This window comes from Dipodomys ordii, unplaced genomic scaffold (assembly GCF_000151885.1).
Source record: "Dipodomys ordii isolate 6190 unplaced genomic scaffold, Dord_2.0 Scaffold6, whole genome shotgun sequence".
Classification (NCBI taxonomy): Eukaryota; Metazoa; Chordata; class Mammalia; order Rodentia; family Heteromyidae; genus Dipodomys; species Dipodomys ordii.
In genome coordinates this window covers 5,011,937-5,031,230 of record NW_012267222.1, presented here as the reverse complement: position 1 = coordinate 5,031,230, position 19,294 = coordinate 5,011,937, and the positions used below count along the sequence as shown (strand labels likewise).

General features: G+C 42.3%; 1 protein-coding gene across 1 annotated transcript in view; it reads left to right on the top strand.

Moving 5' to 3' along the window:
• Nucleotides 1-19,294, top strand: part of LOC105997307 (arginine-glutamic acid dipeptide repeats protein-like) — a 294,981-nt gene that overhangs the window by 125,064 nt on the left and 150,623 nt on the right. The window contains exon 2 of the mRNA XM_013031704.1: nucleotides 6,991-7,455. Coding sequence (XP_012887158.1) covers nucleotides 7,134-7,455 — 322 coding nt within the window. The 5' untranslated portion in view covers nucleotides 6,991-7,133. The remainder of the gene's footprint in view (nucleotides 1-6,990; nucleotides 7,456-19,294) is intronic.

The following is a 19,294-nucleotide window of genomic DNA, read 5'->3' as shown; positions in this document are numbered from 1 at the left end:
AAAAAAAAGAAGAATCAGAGATTCCCTCAGTTGGGAGAGGAGATGAACATGGCAGAGAGAAGAAAAACTATGCTCCCAGGCAAGGCTGAGTGTGCCTAGAGACCCAAGAAGTACCCCTGTGTGTCCATGGGCAGAAAATGCAGGGGAGTAGTGTGAGATGGGGCCAGGTGTTGATATGATGTGTGTGTGTGTGTCCGTGTGTGTGTGTCCGTGTCCCCGTCCGTCCGTCCGTGTTTCCTCTTGAGATGGGGCCAGGTGTTGATATGATATGGGGTGTGTGTGTGTGTGTCCGTGTCCCCGTCCGTCCGTCCATGTTTCCTCTAGTGGGAAGTCACTCTGAAGTACTTGAAAGTGGAGCCAGACATAATGTCATTAACCTCTTGAGAGGCGTACCCTGGCTGCAGGGTAGAAAAGAATCATAGGGCATGTGTGTACATTTTAGTGAGTGCATTTAGTGGGGAAATGAAATGTATTACAGAGAATCTGCCTTGTGGCTGAGATGGCTGGGCTTAAACAACCAAGGAGCTGGTGGAAATGGCCCAGGAAAACCCTGGCAGTAGCTTCAACTAAGATTTGGGTATTAGAAGTAGATGAAGTTGAGAGACATTTCATTGGTGATGGAATAAATATGAGGATTAAACAGATGCCACATTGAGCTGTCTCCTTGCATGACAGTGGGCAGTGCATGACTGATGCCTCTCTGCCCCCTATCCCCCCTAAAAAGAAAACAAGTAATGTAGGGAGAGTGGTTGAGACTTGGGGCCTGAGAAGGGAAGGAGGGACAAAGACTTGATTTCAGGTCTGTGTAGTCTGTAAAAAGGAATGGTGCGTATTTCACATTGCCAATTAAATGTTACATGAACTAGGTCTCAGTACCGCTATTGCTCATCTCCACCAGTGGTATGCTGACAGTTACAGTGATTAGCTTTGTTGTAAGATGAATTGGGAAACAAAACTAAAGTTTTATAGTCACAGAGACTAATTAGAAGGCATGTATGTGTGGGAGATGGTGATAACTTGAAATAGGCAAATTAAGATTAAATTCAAACCCTCAGGATTCTTGGTAAACTACTAAGAGCTAAGCAAAATATTTGGCGTTTGAAAAATACAAGTATTTTTGTGGTTGAATAAGGATGAATTGGATTTCACTGGGGTGTTAGGTGTGGAAATCAAGTGTGCTCTACAGAGAATGTGGCTTGAACAGCTTAGACAATTGTAATTCAAGTTAAAAACCGGCTGGGAAGGTGGCTCAGTGGTAGAGTGCTTGCCTTGCATGCATGAGGCCCTGGGTTTGATTCCCCAGCACCACCTAAGCTGGAAGTGGCGCTGTGGCTCAAGTGGTAGAGCGCTGACCTTGAGCTGAAAAGCTGAGGGACAGCGCTCAGGCCCAGAGTGCAGGCCCCATAACCGGCAATGTCAAAAACAAAAACAAAAACAACTCTGGAGCAGAGTGCATTTCCTTGGAGATGTGAAATTTACAGAAGCATTCCATGTCTGTCCTGTCCTGCACCAAAGATGACTCAAGACAGGTAGAGCAATTTGCCCAGGGCATAGAGCATATGGCAGCCTCAAGACTTGAACCTCAGCTGCTCAGCCCATCCCATTCTGAGTCTACCCTCGGGGGCCGCTTAAAGGCGGTTGAACCCTGAGCACAACAGAACTGTTGATACTTTGAAGTGGTTCTGAGAAATAGTGGGAGGGATTTATTGACTTCATCTTGCAGATACAAAATGATGTTTGTAGAGATTGAAGTATCCTGAAGTAATTAAGTAATTAAGAATAGTTCTTTCTCTTCAATGGTTAAATTGCCTGATTAGATTAGAGCAAAATTGAGCCAGCTGGTCAATTGTGCCTGTTATGAGGAAACTAAGAGGAATATACCTTTTACCTTAGTGAATCTACTGATGTTGGCAACGTGTGTAATTTAACTGTTTTGTATATCCATCCTCTCCACATAACATGAATAATAATTATTTTTGTGAGCACTAAAATTCTTACAAAAACTAGCTATTTGAGAGACTGAGATCTGAGATCGCTGTTAAGGGCCTCCCTGCGCAGAAAAGTTAGAGACTACAGCTAATCAGCAAAAAAGCAGAAGAGGTGTGACTCAGGTGGTAGAGTGCCAGCTATAAGTGAGAAACAATTAATATGAGTACTGTTGAATTCAAGCGCTGGCACTACTGTGTGTACATGCACATGCCCACTTATACACACACATTATTTTCATTTAGTTCCTTGGTGATTGATCTTAGTCTCAAACTAATTTAGGAACCAAACTTGAAACTAATTTTTTTTTTTTTTTGTCTAGCCTGGACCTCAGTGTGTACTTTGTCTCTTGTAGTGCTGGGTTTGAGCCCAGGGCTTTGCATTTTACTACCAATGTTGTGGCCCAAACCTCCTGTATATGCTCCTGTATGTGCATGACCTGAGCCCCTGCTCCTCCCCAATCAACACTCAAGACAGTGGAAGTTTCATCAGTTAGCGGTTCTGGCCAGATTCCTGAAGAGTTGTTCTTGACTTAGGCCTCACCTGCCAGTTCATTAGCACATTCTATTTGCCTCTTGTCTTAAAAATGCATAGGAAATGAGGTCTCTACCACCCTGGCCATCCCAGCTGCTTTGACCTCTTCCCTGGGTTGTGCCTTGAGCCTCTGTCCTTACCAGTCTTTGTGCAGTCCCCACATCGCTTCATTCTGTTCTCAGTGGACAGTGAAGTTAAGTAAACAGAAGTCACATCATGTCCTTTTTTTTCTTTTCTTTTTTTTGCTACTCACATCCCTGTCAAGTCATTTTGGGTCACTTGAGTCCAAGGCAGTCTTCACAGAACCTGGCAGGACCCGAGCCCTCCTGCTTCTGCCCCTTCACCTCTCCCAGCTCATCACTCAGCCTCCAGCCCATTCCACTCCTGCCTGCCCACCATGGTCTCTTGTGTCTGGAGTGCGCCTGGCCTACTCTTACCTCTGGACGTGTGCATGTGTCCTTTGGCTTCCTCTGTCTTATTGTTAAAGCCACCTAAGGGAGGTCTTCCCTGACCACTTGTTTAACTGTCCCTCCGAATCCCCACAGAAGCCACCATGCACACACAGCCTTTAATTGTGTGGGTACGAGGATGTTTCCAATCTGGGATGGGCAGGGATGCTTGTGTGTTTCTCTGCTGTTTTCTTTTTTTTCTTTCCTTCTTTCTTTCTTTCTCTCTGTCCCTCCGCCCCTCCCTTTTGCTGGTCATGGGGCTTGAACTCTGGGCCTGGGCGCTGTCCCTCAGCTCTTCACCTCAAGTCTAGTGCTCTACCACTTGAGCCACAGCACCACTTCCAGCCTTTTCTGTTTATGTGGTGCTGAGGAATCGAACCCAGGACCTCATGCATGCTAGGCAAGCACTCTACCACTGAGCCACCTTCCTAGCCCCTCTCTGCCGTTTTCTAACACCTATGGCCATAAGCAGCACGTAGTAGCTGTTCAGAGGAGTAGATGACATTTTGTGCTCTGGACTAAACTTTATTATTATTTGGAGTATGTTACACTGTGTTTCCTGCTTTACTAGGATGAGCAGTAATCAACACATACTTTAAACCTATTTTTTGGTCATTTTTCTTGGAGAAAGGGAGAGCAGAATGAATGTGTTTCCTAAAACTGTCAGTATGAATGACCAGCCTGGATCTGTGGAGGACAGGTGGGTGCCTGTGGGGAGTTAAGAGGCCAGCTACACAGAGAGCAGTAGGTCCTAATCAGGTCAGGCCGGGTTTGCTCTGTTAGAGCTGCTTCAGCATGCTTCCTTTGTTGCTCAATGCTTGTGTGGCCTTGTGTAAGTCATCTCTTTGCAGCGCTGTATACGGTACAGTGAGGTGACAACTTTGCCTAATTCAGTTTCTCGAGCTGTTGGAAGGATCAAATGAGGAAACCGCTCTGTTGACCTCACATTGCTATAAAGGTGCACTTATGTTGGCTATTTTGCCTATCATTCCTAGCACGTTAAAGTGACAGCTCTCCTTTTTAGCACCATCTCGGTTCCCTGTGCATCCCTTTATTCAGATAACATATTATTGGTGTGTATTGGTCACAGTATACTGAGGCTTAGAAAGATCAGTTTGAATATTGGGAAAATACATACTTGACAGTTGGATTGACCTTGGCTTTTGTAATACAGATGTTCTTAGTTACATTATGGTTGACTATGGAAATATATACTGTATATTTACATGTTAATAAGCAAATAATATGAAAATGTACTTAATCTTCAGATAACTAAGAAAAAATTGACTTTGTAAATAGAAACTATAATTAGAAACTATAATTTTATAGTAAGTACTATTGAATTTTCAAATTGAGTTTATTTTTGCTTTGTCAGTGCTGAAAATAACTTTTTTTTAAATTTTTGCCTGTTCTGGGGCTTGAACTCCGGGCCTCAGTGCTATCTTTGAGCTTCTTTTGCTCAAGGCCAGCACTGTACTACTTTGAGCCACAGTGCCACTTCCGGTTTTCTGCTGGTTAATTGGAGATAAGAGTGTCACAGATTTTCGTATCTGGGCTGGCTTTGTACTGTGATTCTCAGATCTCAGCCTCCTGAGTAGTTGGGAGTACATACATAAGCCACCAGTGCTAGGCTTGAAATAACATTTTTAAAAATAATTTTTTATTGTGATTAAGTGATTACATAAATATCACAAATTTCACAGTACTGTGAGAGATAGTAACACTTAAACACATTCTAACCTTCATGAGGCAAATTGTCATTATCGTGGTCTATAAGGTTTGTGAATTCTATTAGCTTTGACAATACAACTATTTCTTCCACATCGGGTAATATGTACATTTCTTTCCTTTTGTTTAATGTAAGCTGTTCCCTCTTTCCCTCTCATTCTCTCTCATTCCCTCCCTCCCATCGCTGTCCTTGAGTTGCTTAGTTCATTTTATCAGTAACATTTTTTTGGGGGGAGGGTGATAGATCGTGGGGCTTGAACTCCAGCTCTGAGCGATGTCCCTGCCCTCTTCTGCTCATGGCGAGTGCTCTAACACTTGAGCCACAGCGCTACTTCTGGTTTTCTAGTGGTTTATTGGAGATATGAGTCTCACAGACTTTGCTGCCTGGGCTGTCTTTGAACCGTGGTCCTCAGATCTTAGCCTCCTAGTAGCTAGGATTACAGGTGTGAGCCACCGACTCCCAGCCTCAGTGTTAGGAATTTTAACAAATATGTTAGCTGTCTTTTTTTTTTTTTTTTAATTGGCTTGTTCTTTCTCGAAACCCTAATGTTGATGGGGGAATGTAATGTATTTGTCACTTTCTGTATTTTCAGTTGCTAATACCAGTGGCTCTCAGGGACTTGGGAATTTATTATTGTTTAGCAGATGATTCATCTCTGCACATCTTCCATGGCTCTATTTTTCTTTTTGAAAATTTCATTTAAAAATTGAAATCCTATCTGAAAATATGTGTGCTAAGTGGAAAAAAGTAATGGAGGCTGGCACTGTATGCAGTCAGTCTTCTAGCCTTGCTTCTAGATGGCCAGTTATTATTGCTTCTTCCTGGGTCATTTCCCAAGGGGCTTGTTAAGATTTTTATTTTCCTGAATTCCTAAGGATATTTGACATGCTTAAGGGAAACTTCAATCTGGCATCAGGTTTGAACTATGCATTTATTTAATCTGTGATAATTTTTAGGATACTGGCATGACCAAGAGAATTATCTCTGCATCTGAGGACTACAATTGAAAACTGATCTGTTGTTGGCTAAGTAAACAGGACCAGTCTTTTGTTTGTTTGCACATGTTGTTTTCTATCTGGCCTAGTAGCATGAGAAACAGATGGCTCTCCCATTGATTGTTGCCTCCTTTTGTTACATTAGAGCACTAAGGGCTAGGATCAGGCTTTCTTCCTTCATTGTATTTTTAGTTCTGAACACCTGGCACTTAGTATTTAGTAAAGATTATTGAAGAAATGAGATGAGTTACTGGAGAAGATGGAAGATAAAAATGACTGCTTCTGAAGAATTCTAAAATAGACATTTCAAAAGTTTTTGTCTCTGATACAAATTTTTTATAAGAATTATGTTGCATTGGAGTTTAGGATTCAGATTTAGCTGTGGAGGAGTTTGTTAGGGAAGCTATTAATAGTGGAAATTTAGAAAAATGTAAAAACCACCTAGTTCTCAATCCCTAAAAGGAGGGATGTTGTTTCTGGAATTGTTAAGGTAGAGATAGTAATTCTCTAGAGAAATGACTTTTTTCTGGAGTATGCCTTGGATGGTAGACTGGAAATATTTGCAAGGTGTTGCCTGTATTTTGAGTCTGTTATTTCTGTTTGAATCAAACATATTTATTCTTGAAAGGAGCTCTGGAAATTTGAGGATGGTAGTCATCAGAAGACAATGCATTCATTATATGGCATCCAAGGCTATCCAAGTTTATTTTTTATATAGAAATAATTTATCCTAAAAAAATTCTACATGTTCTTTCCTTTGTTTTGTAGGTTGAAGTTAATTTGCTTAATTTTTTTATTATATGTTATCTACTGGAGGATACTTTCGCTTTTCCTTAACAGACAACAGTGGATGTACAGAAAGTCCAGTTATTCTTGGGATTTAGACAGGTTTTTTGTTTGTTTTTTTAATTAATAAGGGAGGAAAGCCTCAAACCTTGCTAGTAGCTAAGGCCAAAAACTGTATTGAAATTGTATATCACTTGTTCTAAACCTTTTTATTATAGCCTGTTTGAAGTTTTCATGTAAGAAGGATTAAGAACAAAATTTAACGAAACAAAATTTTAGGAAGGAATAAAAGGAAGGAGGGTGAGAGTACAATCCAGAATCCCCTGTGTACCCTATAAAATGAAGAAGCGAGGGAGAAGGTGGGTGTAAGGGAGGGAGGGGAGAAATGTTGGAAAGAGTGATTCTGACCAGGGTTTGTTATCCCCCAACCCCCTCCTGTGCATCCACGTAAAGATACTTTTTTTAAGGAACCGTGAAAGTAAACCAACCCCTTCTCTCTTCTCTCCATCAGCATTGTTGACAGTCGGGGTTGTTGGAGTGGTTGGATTTTCCCTGGAATTGAGTGAGAAATTCAGAAGACTGAAGCCCAGGCTCACTGTCTACCTTTCACGGAGGCCTAGCCGTGAGAGGACAGAAGAAGGCACGTGGCGAATCATGACGGCCGACAAAGACAAAGACAAAGACAAAGAGAAGGACCGGGACCGGGACCGGGACCGAGAGAGGGAGAAGAGAGACAAGGCGAGGGAGAGCGAGAACTCGCGGCCGCGCAGGAGCTGCACCTTGGAAGGAGGAGCCAAGAACTACGCGGAGAGCGACCACAGCGAGGATGAGGACAATGACAACGGCGCAGCCGCGGAGGAGGCCACCAAGAAGAGCAAGAAGAAACCTCCGAAGAAGAAATCCCGCTATGAGAGGACGGACACTGGCGAGATCACCTCCTACATCACCGAGGACGACGTGGTCTACAGGCCCGGAGGTAAGGGTGGCACCCAGGCCGTGCTGGAGATGGTGAGGGAGTCACCGTGCTGCTGCCTCGGGAGACTGTGGAGCCCCGAGGAGCAGACCGTGGACTGGATTGGGATGGTATGGGGGTTAGTAAACATGGGACACACCGGGGGGACACACCTGGGTCACTGGAGCCATCTGCTTCCTGCTGCCGCCTCCTTGACTGGACCCCCATCCCTGTTTGTGTGTTGGTGAGAGTTCTTTCCTTGTTTTCTCATACTGAGTGTGCTCTCACTTAAACTATATACTTAGTAGGATTATGATTATGATTATTTGTGCCGGTTGTGGGACTTGAACTCTGGGCCTGGGCATGTCCCTCAGCTCTTTAGCTCAAGGCTAGCCCTCTACCGCTTGAGCCACAGTGCCACTTCCAGTTTCCTTATTGGAGATAAGAGTCTCATGGACTTTCCTTGCCTGGGCTGGCCTTGAATTGCGATCCTCAGATCTCAGCCTCCTGAGTATCTAGGATTATAGGCATGAGCCACCAGCACCCAGCCTGCTTTTTTCTTTAACCATAAATGAGGGCTGTGGTGACCCTGCAGAAGGAACACACACATGGCACAAGTTGAATAAACTGTTAGGATTTTGGAAAACGGTGTGTGTTGTGTGTGTGTGGGTGTGTGTGTGTGTGTACTGGGGTTTGAACTCAGGGCCTTAAATTTTCTTTTCTTGCTTGCCTTTCTTGCTCATGGCATTTTGCTCCTTAAATGGAGCCTAGAGTCTTATGGACTTTACTGCCCAGGCTGGTTTTGAATATAATCTTTCTGTTCCAGCCTCAAGTAGCTAGGAGATAGGTATGCGCCACACTCAGCTTGAAAAACAGGAAAATCTTCAGTGTTGAAATAGAACTGTCCAGAAGGTAGAGAGGTATTTTTAATTCTTCTTCCTCTTTTTTTTTTTTTTTTGCTTCCCCAGTGGCTTAGGACAAGGTTCATCACTCTCTTTAACTTCCTTTTCTTAGGAGATGAACTTCAGGTTCACCAGTCAGTGACTGAAGTTGAAAGCATCCCACCTGTATGATTTTCCAAAAATGTATTAAATGAATCTTTCAAGTGGTTTACTTAGAAGCAGGTGATCCGAGCGCATTGGACAGTAGCAGGGCCTTGTTTTATCACAAGACATTTTGTATACTAAGAGGCTTGCAGAGAAGCCAGTAAAACTAGTGAAGATTATTTTGTTGGGGTTAATTCCACTGCTGAAGAGTGACAGGAATTTCATAGGTGATATAATTAACAGATTGAGTCCATCCTGTTTGATGTTTTTTTCTCCAAGAAAAGGGGATCAAAATATTTGACTGCTGTGTCATTAACCGGGTCCTGTCACTCACAAGGAGTATGTAACAGGTCTCAACTTCATGTGGCCAGCATAGACTCAGTTTTTATTTTCAAAAGGTATTAGAACTTACAGCCAAACCTGAACCAGTGCTTATCTTTGATTCAGATGCATATATTGGACAGTGAGCATATTTCAGACACCAGAGATTGTTTTTCTTTTTCTTTTTCTTTCTTTTTTTTTTTTTTTTCCTTTTTTGGTTCAGCCTGGGTGCTGCCCTGAACTCTTTTGCTGAAGGTTAGCACTCTATCACTTGGAGTCACAGCACCAGTTCCATTTTTTTTTTTTTTTTGAGGGGGAGGTAGGGATAGGAGATCATTGTCTCATGGGGACTTTTCTGCCCTGGCTGGCTTTGAACTGTGATCCTCAGATCTCAGCCCCAAGTAGCTAGGATGACAGGTGTGAGCCATGGGTATTGTCTCAAGTCCTGGGATTCTAGACATGTGCCATCACACCTGGCTGCCTGTTTAGCTCTACCTCATAAGAAATCAACAAAAAATTTTGTCATTTAGATATTGATTGCATTGTGCTAACTTAAGAACAAGGAGAGGTCTACCTGCCATCTCTTTCTCTATCGTGGTGATGTGGTGGTGGGCATCATTGTTGTGTGCAACACTGAACCACTTCATCATTTTTCAAAGTGTGCAGTGTAGAACTTTACTTTGACATTCAGTGAGACACATGGCATGTTAGTGGTCAGATGCTTGTGGAAAATGCTATCTCAGCTGTCCCACCATGACAGATACATAATTACTGATTCGGAAAAACCACCCTGCATTTAAGGAAACCTGTTTTACGTGAAAAACACTGGTGGTTTCCTTGTTTGTTGGACTGTGGCACCCTATTTCTGCAGAATTAGCTCTCTAAGAAACACTGGTGTTTAGAAGACAGGTTTAGGGATGTTGCACATTCTTGTTGTATCTTTGGCAGAGTAACAAGGAAGGACTTTTTGGATGTTCAGGGAGTCCCCTCTTCTTGTATTCCAGAGTATGTGGAAGGAGGGTGCTGAGGGTTCATTATAAAACATTTGGTTCTTTTATTTTTTTAAATATAATTTTGGGGCTGGCAAAGTGGCTTAGTGGTAGAGTGCTTGCATGATACCCTGGGTTCAATTCCTCAGTACCACATAAACAGAAAAAGCTGGAAGTGGCGCTGTGGCTCAAGTGGTAGAGTACTAGCCTTCAGTTGAAGAGCTCAAGAGTCCAAGGCCCAGAGTTCAAGCACCATGACCACCCCCACCACAACCCCTCAAAAAAATTGTTATTGAAGTGATGTACAGAAGTGTTACCATTTCATAAGTCAGATAATGAGTACATTTCCTTTTGGACAATTTCACCCCCTCCTTCACTTTCCTTCAGTTTCCCCCCTCTCTCCCTGCTCACAAGTTGCATGGTTCATTTTCCACAAATGGCTTGGATCTTGATGAGATGCGTTGGGAAGTACTATTTATAGCAGTCTCCACAGAGGATTGGTTCTGGGATTCCCCTAGAATTCCAAAATCTGCAGATGTTAAAGTCCCTTATATGAAATAATATATGCAGATACTTCATTTACACATAAACTATGCATTCTCTTACAAAGTATCACTCAGTGCTAGATTACTTATTGTCCCTAATATAATCCACACGGTATGCAAATACTAAACCATGAAAAAATGTCTGTACATGTTCAGTTTCTTGTTCTTCAGGTATTTTCTATCTAAAATGGATACCATTGGAGTATATCATACTGAGACAAGCCACTTTCAAAAAAAATTTTTGTGTGCTCCTGGAAGCTATACTTAAAAATATACATACCCATGGACTTGTAGATATGAATGTATGTGTGTCCATGAACATGTGTATTGACAAATCAAATGTGTATCTAAGGGACTGCTTAGGAAAAAGGCCAAGGGGAAGGGAAAAGTTGGAAGATGAATAAAATTATATATGAAGACCCTCGAAGGAGTTAGGGAAACAAAAATATATTGTAGAGTGTAGTTGCTAGGAATAGAGTTGAGCTAACAATAAGAATGAGAAAGGTGGGCTGGGAAGGTGGCTCAGGGGTAGAGCGCTTGCCTTGCATGCCTGAGGCCCTGGATTCGATTCCCCAGCACCACATAAGCAAAAAGGAAAAAGCCGGAAGTGGCGCTGTGGCTCAAGTGTGGTAGAGTGCTAGCCTTGAGCTGAAGAGCTGAGGGACAGCGCCCAGGCCCAGAGTTCAGGGCCCTGACCTGACCCCCCCCCCCCCCCCCAAAAAAAAAGGGAATGAGAAAGGTTTAATTTGGTTGAAATAGATTGCTTACAACTAAGAAAATACAACAGTAAAACTTGTTGGAGTTGTTTTGAGATGGGAAAAGAAACAAAGTCCATTTGCCATTGATTGAATCGTGGCTGCAGAGCTGCCTGATTAGACAGGGTTAACTGAATGCACCTCACATTGTTTGAGGTTTCTGTGGCATCCACTTCATAGGGTGCTGCCTTCAGCTTGGGTGGGGACAGTGCTACAGTCTGCAGTTTGTGTCCTGTCAGTCAAGGAGATTTTCATTGACACAGTGAATGGTTCCTTTTGGGGGGAGGAAGGGGTGTCACATTTGAAGTTAAGTTCCTCTCGCTAAATCACTTCTAAATGGAGGCTCGGTAAATAATGCCTTTTCTCTAGGTTTACTTAAATTGAAGAGTAGGTACTATGATTAGATTCCCATATGGAAGAGCCCCCACTTTGTTTTTTTTTTTTTTTTTCCTTCTTTTTTTGGGTCCGGTTGTAGGGCCTGAACTCTGGGCCTGGGCCCTGTCCCTCAGCTCTTCAGCTCAAGGCGAGCGCTCTACCACTTGAGCCATAGCGCCACTTTTTCTTTTTGCTTATGTGTTGCTGGGGAATCGAACCCAGGGCCTCAGGCATGCAAGGCAAGCGCTCTACCACGGAGCCACCTTCCCAGCCCCAACCCACTTTGTTTTTCTTCCCAATCTCTTTTTCTTAATTGTTGTAGTCTACTAAATACCACTGTCAGTGATTAAAGAAAAAACAAGCAGAGGTTCCATGTGTTGATTGCTCTTGAACATTGACAGCTTCTGGAGAATGCTTTAATGATGCCTTGAATAAATTATTGGGTTTCAATCTGTGAATCTTTAGTGTGTAGGAGTGTGGTTTGAATTCATCTCCTTGTCCTTGCCAGACAGGTACGCTACCTCTTGAGTCATACCTCCAGCTTTTCTTTGTAGAAATTACTTTTTTGGGGGGGAGGGTGGGGAGATGAGGAGGGATAAGGAAAGCCAGTCCTGGGGCGTGAACTCAGGGCCTGGGTGCTGCCTTTGAGCTTTTGTGCTCAAGGCTAGTGTTCTACCACTTAAGCCACAGCTCCACCTCCTGCGTTTTGGTGGTTTGATTGAGAGTCTCATGATTTCTTTGCCCCAGCCTGTCATTGAACCCTGAACCTCCTGATTTCCGCCTCCCGTGATTTGGGTAACAGTATGGCAGGCCCAACTACTATTGCTAGAGATTTTTTAAAACTTTCTCCCTTGGACTGGCCTCAAATGATAACTCTGTCAAACCCTGGCTCCCAGGCTATCAAATGGCTGGTATTACAAACATGAGGCACCTTGCCTAGCCGTAGATTAATTATTCTTTTTTGGGAGGAAGCACAATGAGGCACTGAGCTGCCATAACAACAGGAATATGTTCTCTGGAGGCAAGAAGCCCAAGATCAGTGACTTCCAAAGTCATTGAAGGGGCAGGGGAGTCTGTTCCAAGCCTCTCGTAGCTTCTGTGGTGACACGATATTCCTAGGCCTCACTTGTCACTCCCCTTGCACATGTATTTCTAGTCTGTCTGGATTTCTCCCTTTTCTAAATACATATTGAACTATAGCCTACATTAATTTTAACTCATCTTCAACTTCTGTTTCTAAGGTCATATTCAGAGATAATGGAGAGTCAAAATTTAAACATATGATTGGGGAGCGGGGTGCACAATTCACACATAATGGGTAGGAGCAGCTTTGTGTTAGATTGAGATTTGACTATTTCAGTCTTAGTGTGTGTCACTAAACCAGTTGGGAAAATATATTTCTTTTAATCATAATATATTTTAATTGTAGATTACATTAATCAAGTTCTTATTTCTCTATTCCTTTTCAAAATTTTATGTTTCGCAGCCCAAGAAATGTTGTATACTAGGAAGTTATTCAAATTCGGCATATGTAAAAGAAAGTTCTTATCACATGAAAGCCATTACTTAATCTCCAAGTGTAAAAAGGAGCTAGAGAAACTGCTGTTCTAAAGTTACTTTGAGGGCTGGGAATATGGTTTAGTGGTAGAGTGCTTGCCTAGCATGCATTAAACCCTGGGTTCGATTCCTTAGTACCATATAAACAGAAAAAGCTGGAAGTGGCACTGTGACTCAAGTGGTAGAGTGCTAGCCTTGAGCAAAAGAAGCTCAGGGACCATGTCCAGGACCTGAATTCAAAACCTAGGACTGGCGTGCACCCCCTTCCCCCCCAAGGGAAAAAAAAAGTTAATTTAAAAGAGCAAGTGGTGGAAGTACAGAGACTAATCTTCTCGGACTTCATGAGAAAGGTCCTTAACTCTGTGATACGGACTTGAGTTGCTTATTGATCAAAGCATTGGCTGCAGATTCATGTCCCTTGGGGCGTGGGTTAGCCACACGTAATCTTAGGTTCCAATTCTGAACTACTGAATCAGAATCTATTTTTGTTGAGATTCTTTCTTGATTTAAACACATTTTAAAAGTCTTGAGAATTAAAGCTGCGCGCTGGTGTCTCACGCCTGTAATCCTAGCTACTCAGGAGGCTGAGATCTGAGGATCGTGGTTCAAAGCCAGCGTGGGCAGGAGAGACCGTGTTAGAGACCGTGAGACTCCTATCTCCAATAAACCACCAGAAAACCGGAAGTGGCGCTGTAGCTCAAGTGGTAGAGTGCTCGCCTTGAGCTGAAGAGCTGAGGGACAGCGCCCAGGCCCAGAGTTCAAGCCCCACGACTGACCCCCCCTCCAAAAAAAAAAAAAGTCTTGAGAATTATTCATCTAGGATACCATAAGAAAAGCAGCTGATCTGATAAAATCTAATTTACATGGCACAGTATGGGGATATGTGAGAAATGCTCATAATCTGTCTGTTACAGATGACCAAGAGTCTTACTACACAGTGTTAATGTGGGTGCCAGCCAGGCACTGCCGTGTTTATCCAGCATATACAAATAAGCCTCTTTGCTAGTACCTTCACCAAGATAACAGAGTACAGTGCCTCCGACATGGTGACTTCAACTTCCTTGTCACATACAATTTTCACTATGAAACATATATACATCATGGATGGCAAACATTTCTATGTGGGAAGTGAGAGTGTGTCAAAGAACTGTTCAAAATGGACCTGCGTTCTTGTTGCTTCATTGTCTTTTCCCAAAAGCACAAATGTCTTTATTGAACTCTGCCCTGCAGTAAGAAAGCATCAATTGATCATAATATATAAATGAGTATCTAGCAAAATTGATCATAATATATAAATGAGTATCTAGCAAAACTTTATTATAGACTCTTAACATTTTAACTTTTATATAATATGTACTCATCAAGCAATACTGTACTACTCTTTCTTATTTTTTTTCAACTCTAACAATATGCAAAACCCATTCTTGGTCTGTTGGACTTAAAGAACATGGAGTACATCCAAGGTGGCATGCAGGCCATGTTTGTCCATCTCTGGTCTGCATTTGGTCTCAACCTAGTTCGTAAATTCTAGTCATAGAACAAATGCACCAGGCCCTGTAAGGATAGTATAACCATACCCTATATCTACCGGCACAAATACCTCATCATGTTTTCATGGAAACATTTAGGCATTAAGTTACAACTTTTTCTGTTTCCTATCCAGCTCTATCAAGCACAGAATGATCCTTATAAATAAGGTGGTACTTGAGATTTTTCTGCCCTGGTTAAGTCAGCTTAAGGGTGCTGGTGCTCACACTTGTATTCAGGAGACTGAGATTTGAAAAGCCCATGAGACTTCTCCAAAATAACCAGGAAAAAAACCAGGCTGGAGGTCGTGGCTCAAGTGCTAGAATGCCAGTTGAGCAAGCAAGAAAACTGAGTTAAGGTCCTGAATTCAGTCCCAGTACCGTCAGAAAAGGGGTTAGGGGGTAGAGGGAATCTCAAGGACTGCCACTTGAAACACCTCCTGTTTGTTTCTGTTTTCTTTTGGAAAGAGTTCATTTTGTCTGTGTAGTGTCTGAAGAAACACAAGTGAGTTGTTACTGTTGCAAATGGCTACAATAACCAGTGTCTTTAGAGGTGTTAACTTCTCATGACTTTACCAGTCTGCCTATGAGTCTTACTGGCTGTTGAGACTGCAAGCAGATGGCCTTTGGGAGGCTTCTGTTTTGCTTGGACCTTGGTGGTGCTTGATGAGTGTGATACATGGGGAGGAGCCATTTTGTTTGAATCTCTATGCTGGATGGGTCTGGTGGTCTGTGTGAAATAGAGCTCCAAGCACAGCAGAACAAAATTTATATTTACCTAGAGTCTAATTGGGCTGAGATTTCCTGCAGTTATGTTAAAATCCTCTGTCCTTTTGCTTAGTGAGCAAGTATTTGAACTCCTAAGCTCTGGAGGTTTAGCTTGTGCTGGCTCAATTAATTGTTAAATGGTCCCTTTATTATAATTATACATTGATGCCTTGCTTTGTAGTAACTGAGGAGATTGCTAAAAGAGTTGTTTAATCTGTTATACACTATCAGTTTGGTAAAAGCTATTTTTAAAAGGAAACAATTTTGATTTGAAGTGGCATGGTGATATTTGAGTTGGATAACACGGTTTAAATTGAAATGCTGGAATTTGGCTCTGTTCTTGACAGAGACTGGCTTGTATTTGACATTGACCCATGTGTTTGTCACCTTGCCAGACACTGTCTTCTATTTATTCTGACAGCTCACCAGCTGAGAAAGTGAGGCTTTCCAAAATTAAAAAAACATTTTTTCTATGAATTTAAAGTGGAATCGTGTATTATGTTTATTAAGTTACCATAGTGTATATGTGGACAGGAGTCATTTCTTTTTCTATTAAGGAACTGCAGTATAATAGAAGCTTATGTTTATAATTTTGCTCAATACTTAAAATGTTGGAAAAATTAAAGATATTTCTACTCATTTCTTTTAGTATAAATTTTACAGTAGATGTGTTAAGAACCATATAATACATGGGGAAGGTAAATTAGTTGGTTTTCTATGTGGAAGTTTTTTTTTTTTTCTTCCGGTCCTGGGGCTTGAACTCTGGGCCTGGGCGTTGTCCCTCAGCTCTTCTGGTCAAGGCTAGCACTCTACCACTTGAGCCACAGCTCCACTTCCAGCCTTTTCTGCTTATGTGGTGCTGAGGAATTGAAAACCCAGGACCTCATGCATGCAAGGCAAGCGCTCTACCACTGAGCCACCTTCCCAGCCCATATGTGGAAGTTTAAATGCACCAAATCTGCTAAATTCATATGTAATAACCAGTTATTTATTTGTCAGTCATGAGTCTTGAACTCAGGGCCTAGACACTGTCTCTGAGCTCTCTTGATCAGGTTAACACTCTTACCACTTTGAGCCACAGCCCCACTTCCTATCCGATCAGTTAAATCATTTCAGTATTGCACTTTTAAGAATGTTCTCAGACTACCTGGGTGTTGTGGTTCATGCTTGTAACCCCAGCTTTGGGGAGGCAGAGGAAGGAGGATTGTATTTCAAGGCCATTCTGGGCTACAATAATGAGACCCTGGCTCAAAAAACCCAAGAATGTGTCCAATCTAATTAGATAGCATAGTATATGTTATTTATGAAAGTTAGTCTAGCTGATCATCATTTAACATCTAAATTAATTTCTCGTGTGATAATGTAATGTATAAGTTAAACAAAGTAAACCTTAGTTATTTCAATTTTTTTTTCTAATAAACTAAGCCTTGGGAGGCTAGCATTACATGTTGTGTCCCATTGAAGGCTGCGGGCATTGTTCTGGCTTTCCTTCTGAACTGAGCAGCTGTCTCTGCTTGACAGCTGGATTGTCAGTATCTTTAGACGGATCAGCAGAGGCTGACCTAGCAAACAAGAAATGAGGTTATTACTACCATTGTAGAGTGAGTTCCGAGATGTTTACAGTATTTACTTTTCAGACTTTACTTGTTCTGGCATCCCATTGTGCAGGTATTATAAAATTAAGTGGTGTGAAGCTGGGCGCAGGTGGCTCATGCCTATAATCCTAGCTACTTAGGAGGCTGAGATCTGAGGATCGCTGCTCAAAGTCCGCCTGGGCAGTGAAGTCTGTGAGACTCTTACCTCCAATAAACCACCAGGAAACCGGAAGTGGTGCTGTAGCTCAAATGGTAGAGGGGCTAGCTAGCCTTGAGCTGAAGAGCTGAGGGACAGTGCCCAGGCCCAGAGTTCAAGCCCCCCGAAAGCCCCATGATCGACCAAAAACAAACAAAAAAACTAGGTGGTGTGTGATTTCTGATTGTGAGGTAGGGAATGGAAACATCGCAAAATTCAACAAGTGTTGTCTATCTTTACATCACCACAGACTGCATTGCTAGAACACTCTTCTGTAGTGCAGAAGTATACTTAAGGTTTTGAAATGGACATTTCTGAATTATTTAGCAACTGTCAGACTTGAGGAAGGCTTTTTTTTTTGGTAATTTATAAGGAGTTTTGTATCTCATCTTCCAATCTAGACAATGGAGAACTCATTTGTTTTGTCCTTTGTATTGACTAGAAGACTTTTTTTTTTTCTTGATGCTGGGCTTGAACTTAGGGCTTAGGTGCTGTCTCTGAGGTGTGTTCCCTCTCGTCCCGTCCACGCTGCTCCCACCACCACCACCCCCCTCCCCCTTGGCTTGAAGCCTGGGCCTGGGCACTGTCCCTCAGCTCTTCAGCTCAAGGCTAGCATTCTACCACTTGAGCATAGCACCACTTCCAGTTTTCTGGTGGTTCATTGGAGATAAGAATCTCATGGACTTTCCTGCCTGGGCTGGCATTGAACCGAGATCCTGAGATCTCAGCCTCCTGAGTAGCTAGGATTACAGGCACAAGCCACTGGTGTCCATCTTATACCCCCCTTTTTTTTTTTTTAAAGTTTTGTTATTATAAAGGTGATATACAGAGAGGTTACAGTTACATAAGTCAGGTAAAGAGTGCATTACTTTTTGGACAATGTCACCTCTTCCCTTGATCTATCCCAGTTTTCTCCTCCCATCCATACCTATAGTGTTGTTGTTGTCATGAGGGCTTGAACTCGGGGCCTGGGCTCTGTCCCTTAGCTCTTTTGCTCAAGGTTAGCTACTTTGAGCCATAGCTCCACTTCCATTTGTTGAGGGATTTATTAGAGAGTAGAGTCTCATGGGACTTTTCTGCCTGGGCTAGGTTTGAACTTTGATCCTCAGATCTCATCCTCCTGAGTAGTTAGGATTACAGGTATGCCACCAGCACCTGGCTATACTTCTTAATGTATCGTCATGCTTGTAATTATAAACATGAATCATGGTTACTCCTTAATATGCGATTAATGCTGGGCATTAATGCTGGGCTTGGGCAGCCAAGGACGGTGAATAGAATGCAGGGTATTGGGTATTTGGATAGGAGAAAAAACTATCTTAATTTTCATAAATTCATTAAAAGCATTACATTTAATTCTGAAAGCGGTAGCCACAAGAATGTTGGTAGTACTGTGACAATAGCGTAAATCACAGGTATTTGTGTATCACATTGAATAGAGAAAAGCACATAGAATAGTGTTTATGTTTCAAAATTATGGAGGTTGCCAAGGGAGTCACCCTAGTAAATCTTATTACTTAATGGATTGATAAAGAAGTACATAAATGGGAAAATTGATTTTCTTGTATCATGTTTTAATGTACATTGTTTCATGCATTAAAATATTTTTCTTCTTCAAAGAGACATGGTTGCTGTGCTGCCTAGACTGACCTCAAATTTCTTTGCTCAAAAGATAACTAGGACTTCAGTCAACTAAATTTTTTTTTTTAATTTCCTATGACTGTCTCTAGCCCAGGTTGGCCTTGAACTCAAAAATCTGTCTCAGCAGGATTACAGGTATGAACAACTGTTCCTGGCCCAGCTTTACCTTTATAAGTGGTAGAACATTCCAGAAAATTTGGCTGTTAGTAGTCTCCTATCTATATTTTTGTAGAAGGAGCAGCCATGAATTCCCTCTCAAGTCCAAAAATCAAATTCATACAGAAGTGGGGAAAAAAGAGGGAGACTAATGGTACAGTCAACCTGCCACCTTTTGCTGGCATCCAATTCACAGGAAGAGAAATGGCTGTCCCTTATTGCTACTTAAGAGAGCTTAGAGGGCTGGGAAGGTGGCTCAGTGGTAGAGCGCTTGCCTTGCACGCATGAGGTCCTGGGTTCCATTCCTCAGCACCACATAAGCAAAAAGAAAAAAGCCGGAAGTGGTGCTGTGGCTCAAGTGATAGAGCACTAGCCTTGAGCTGAAGAGCTGAG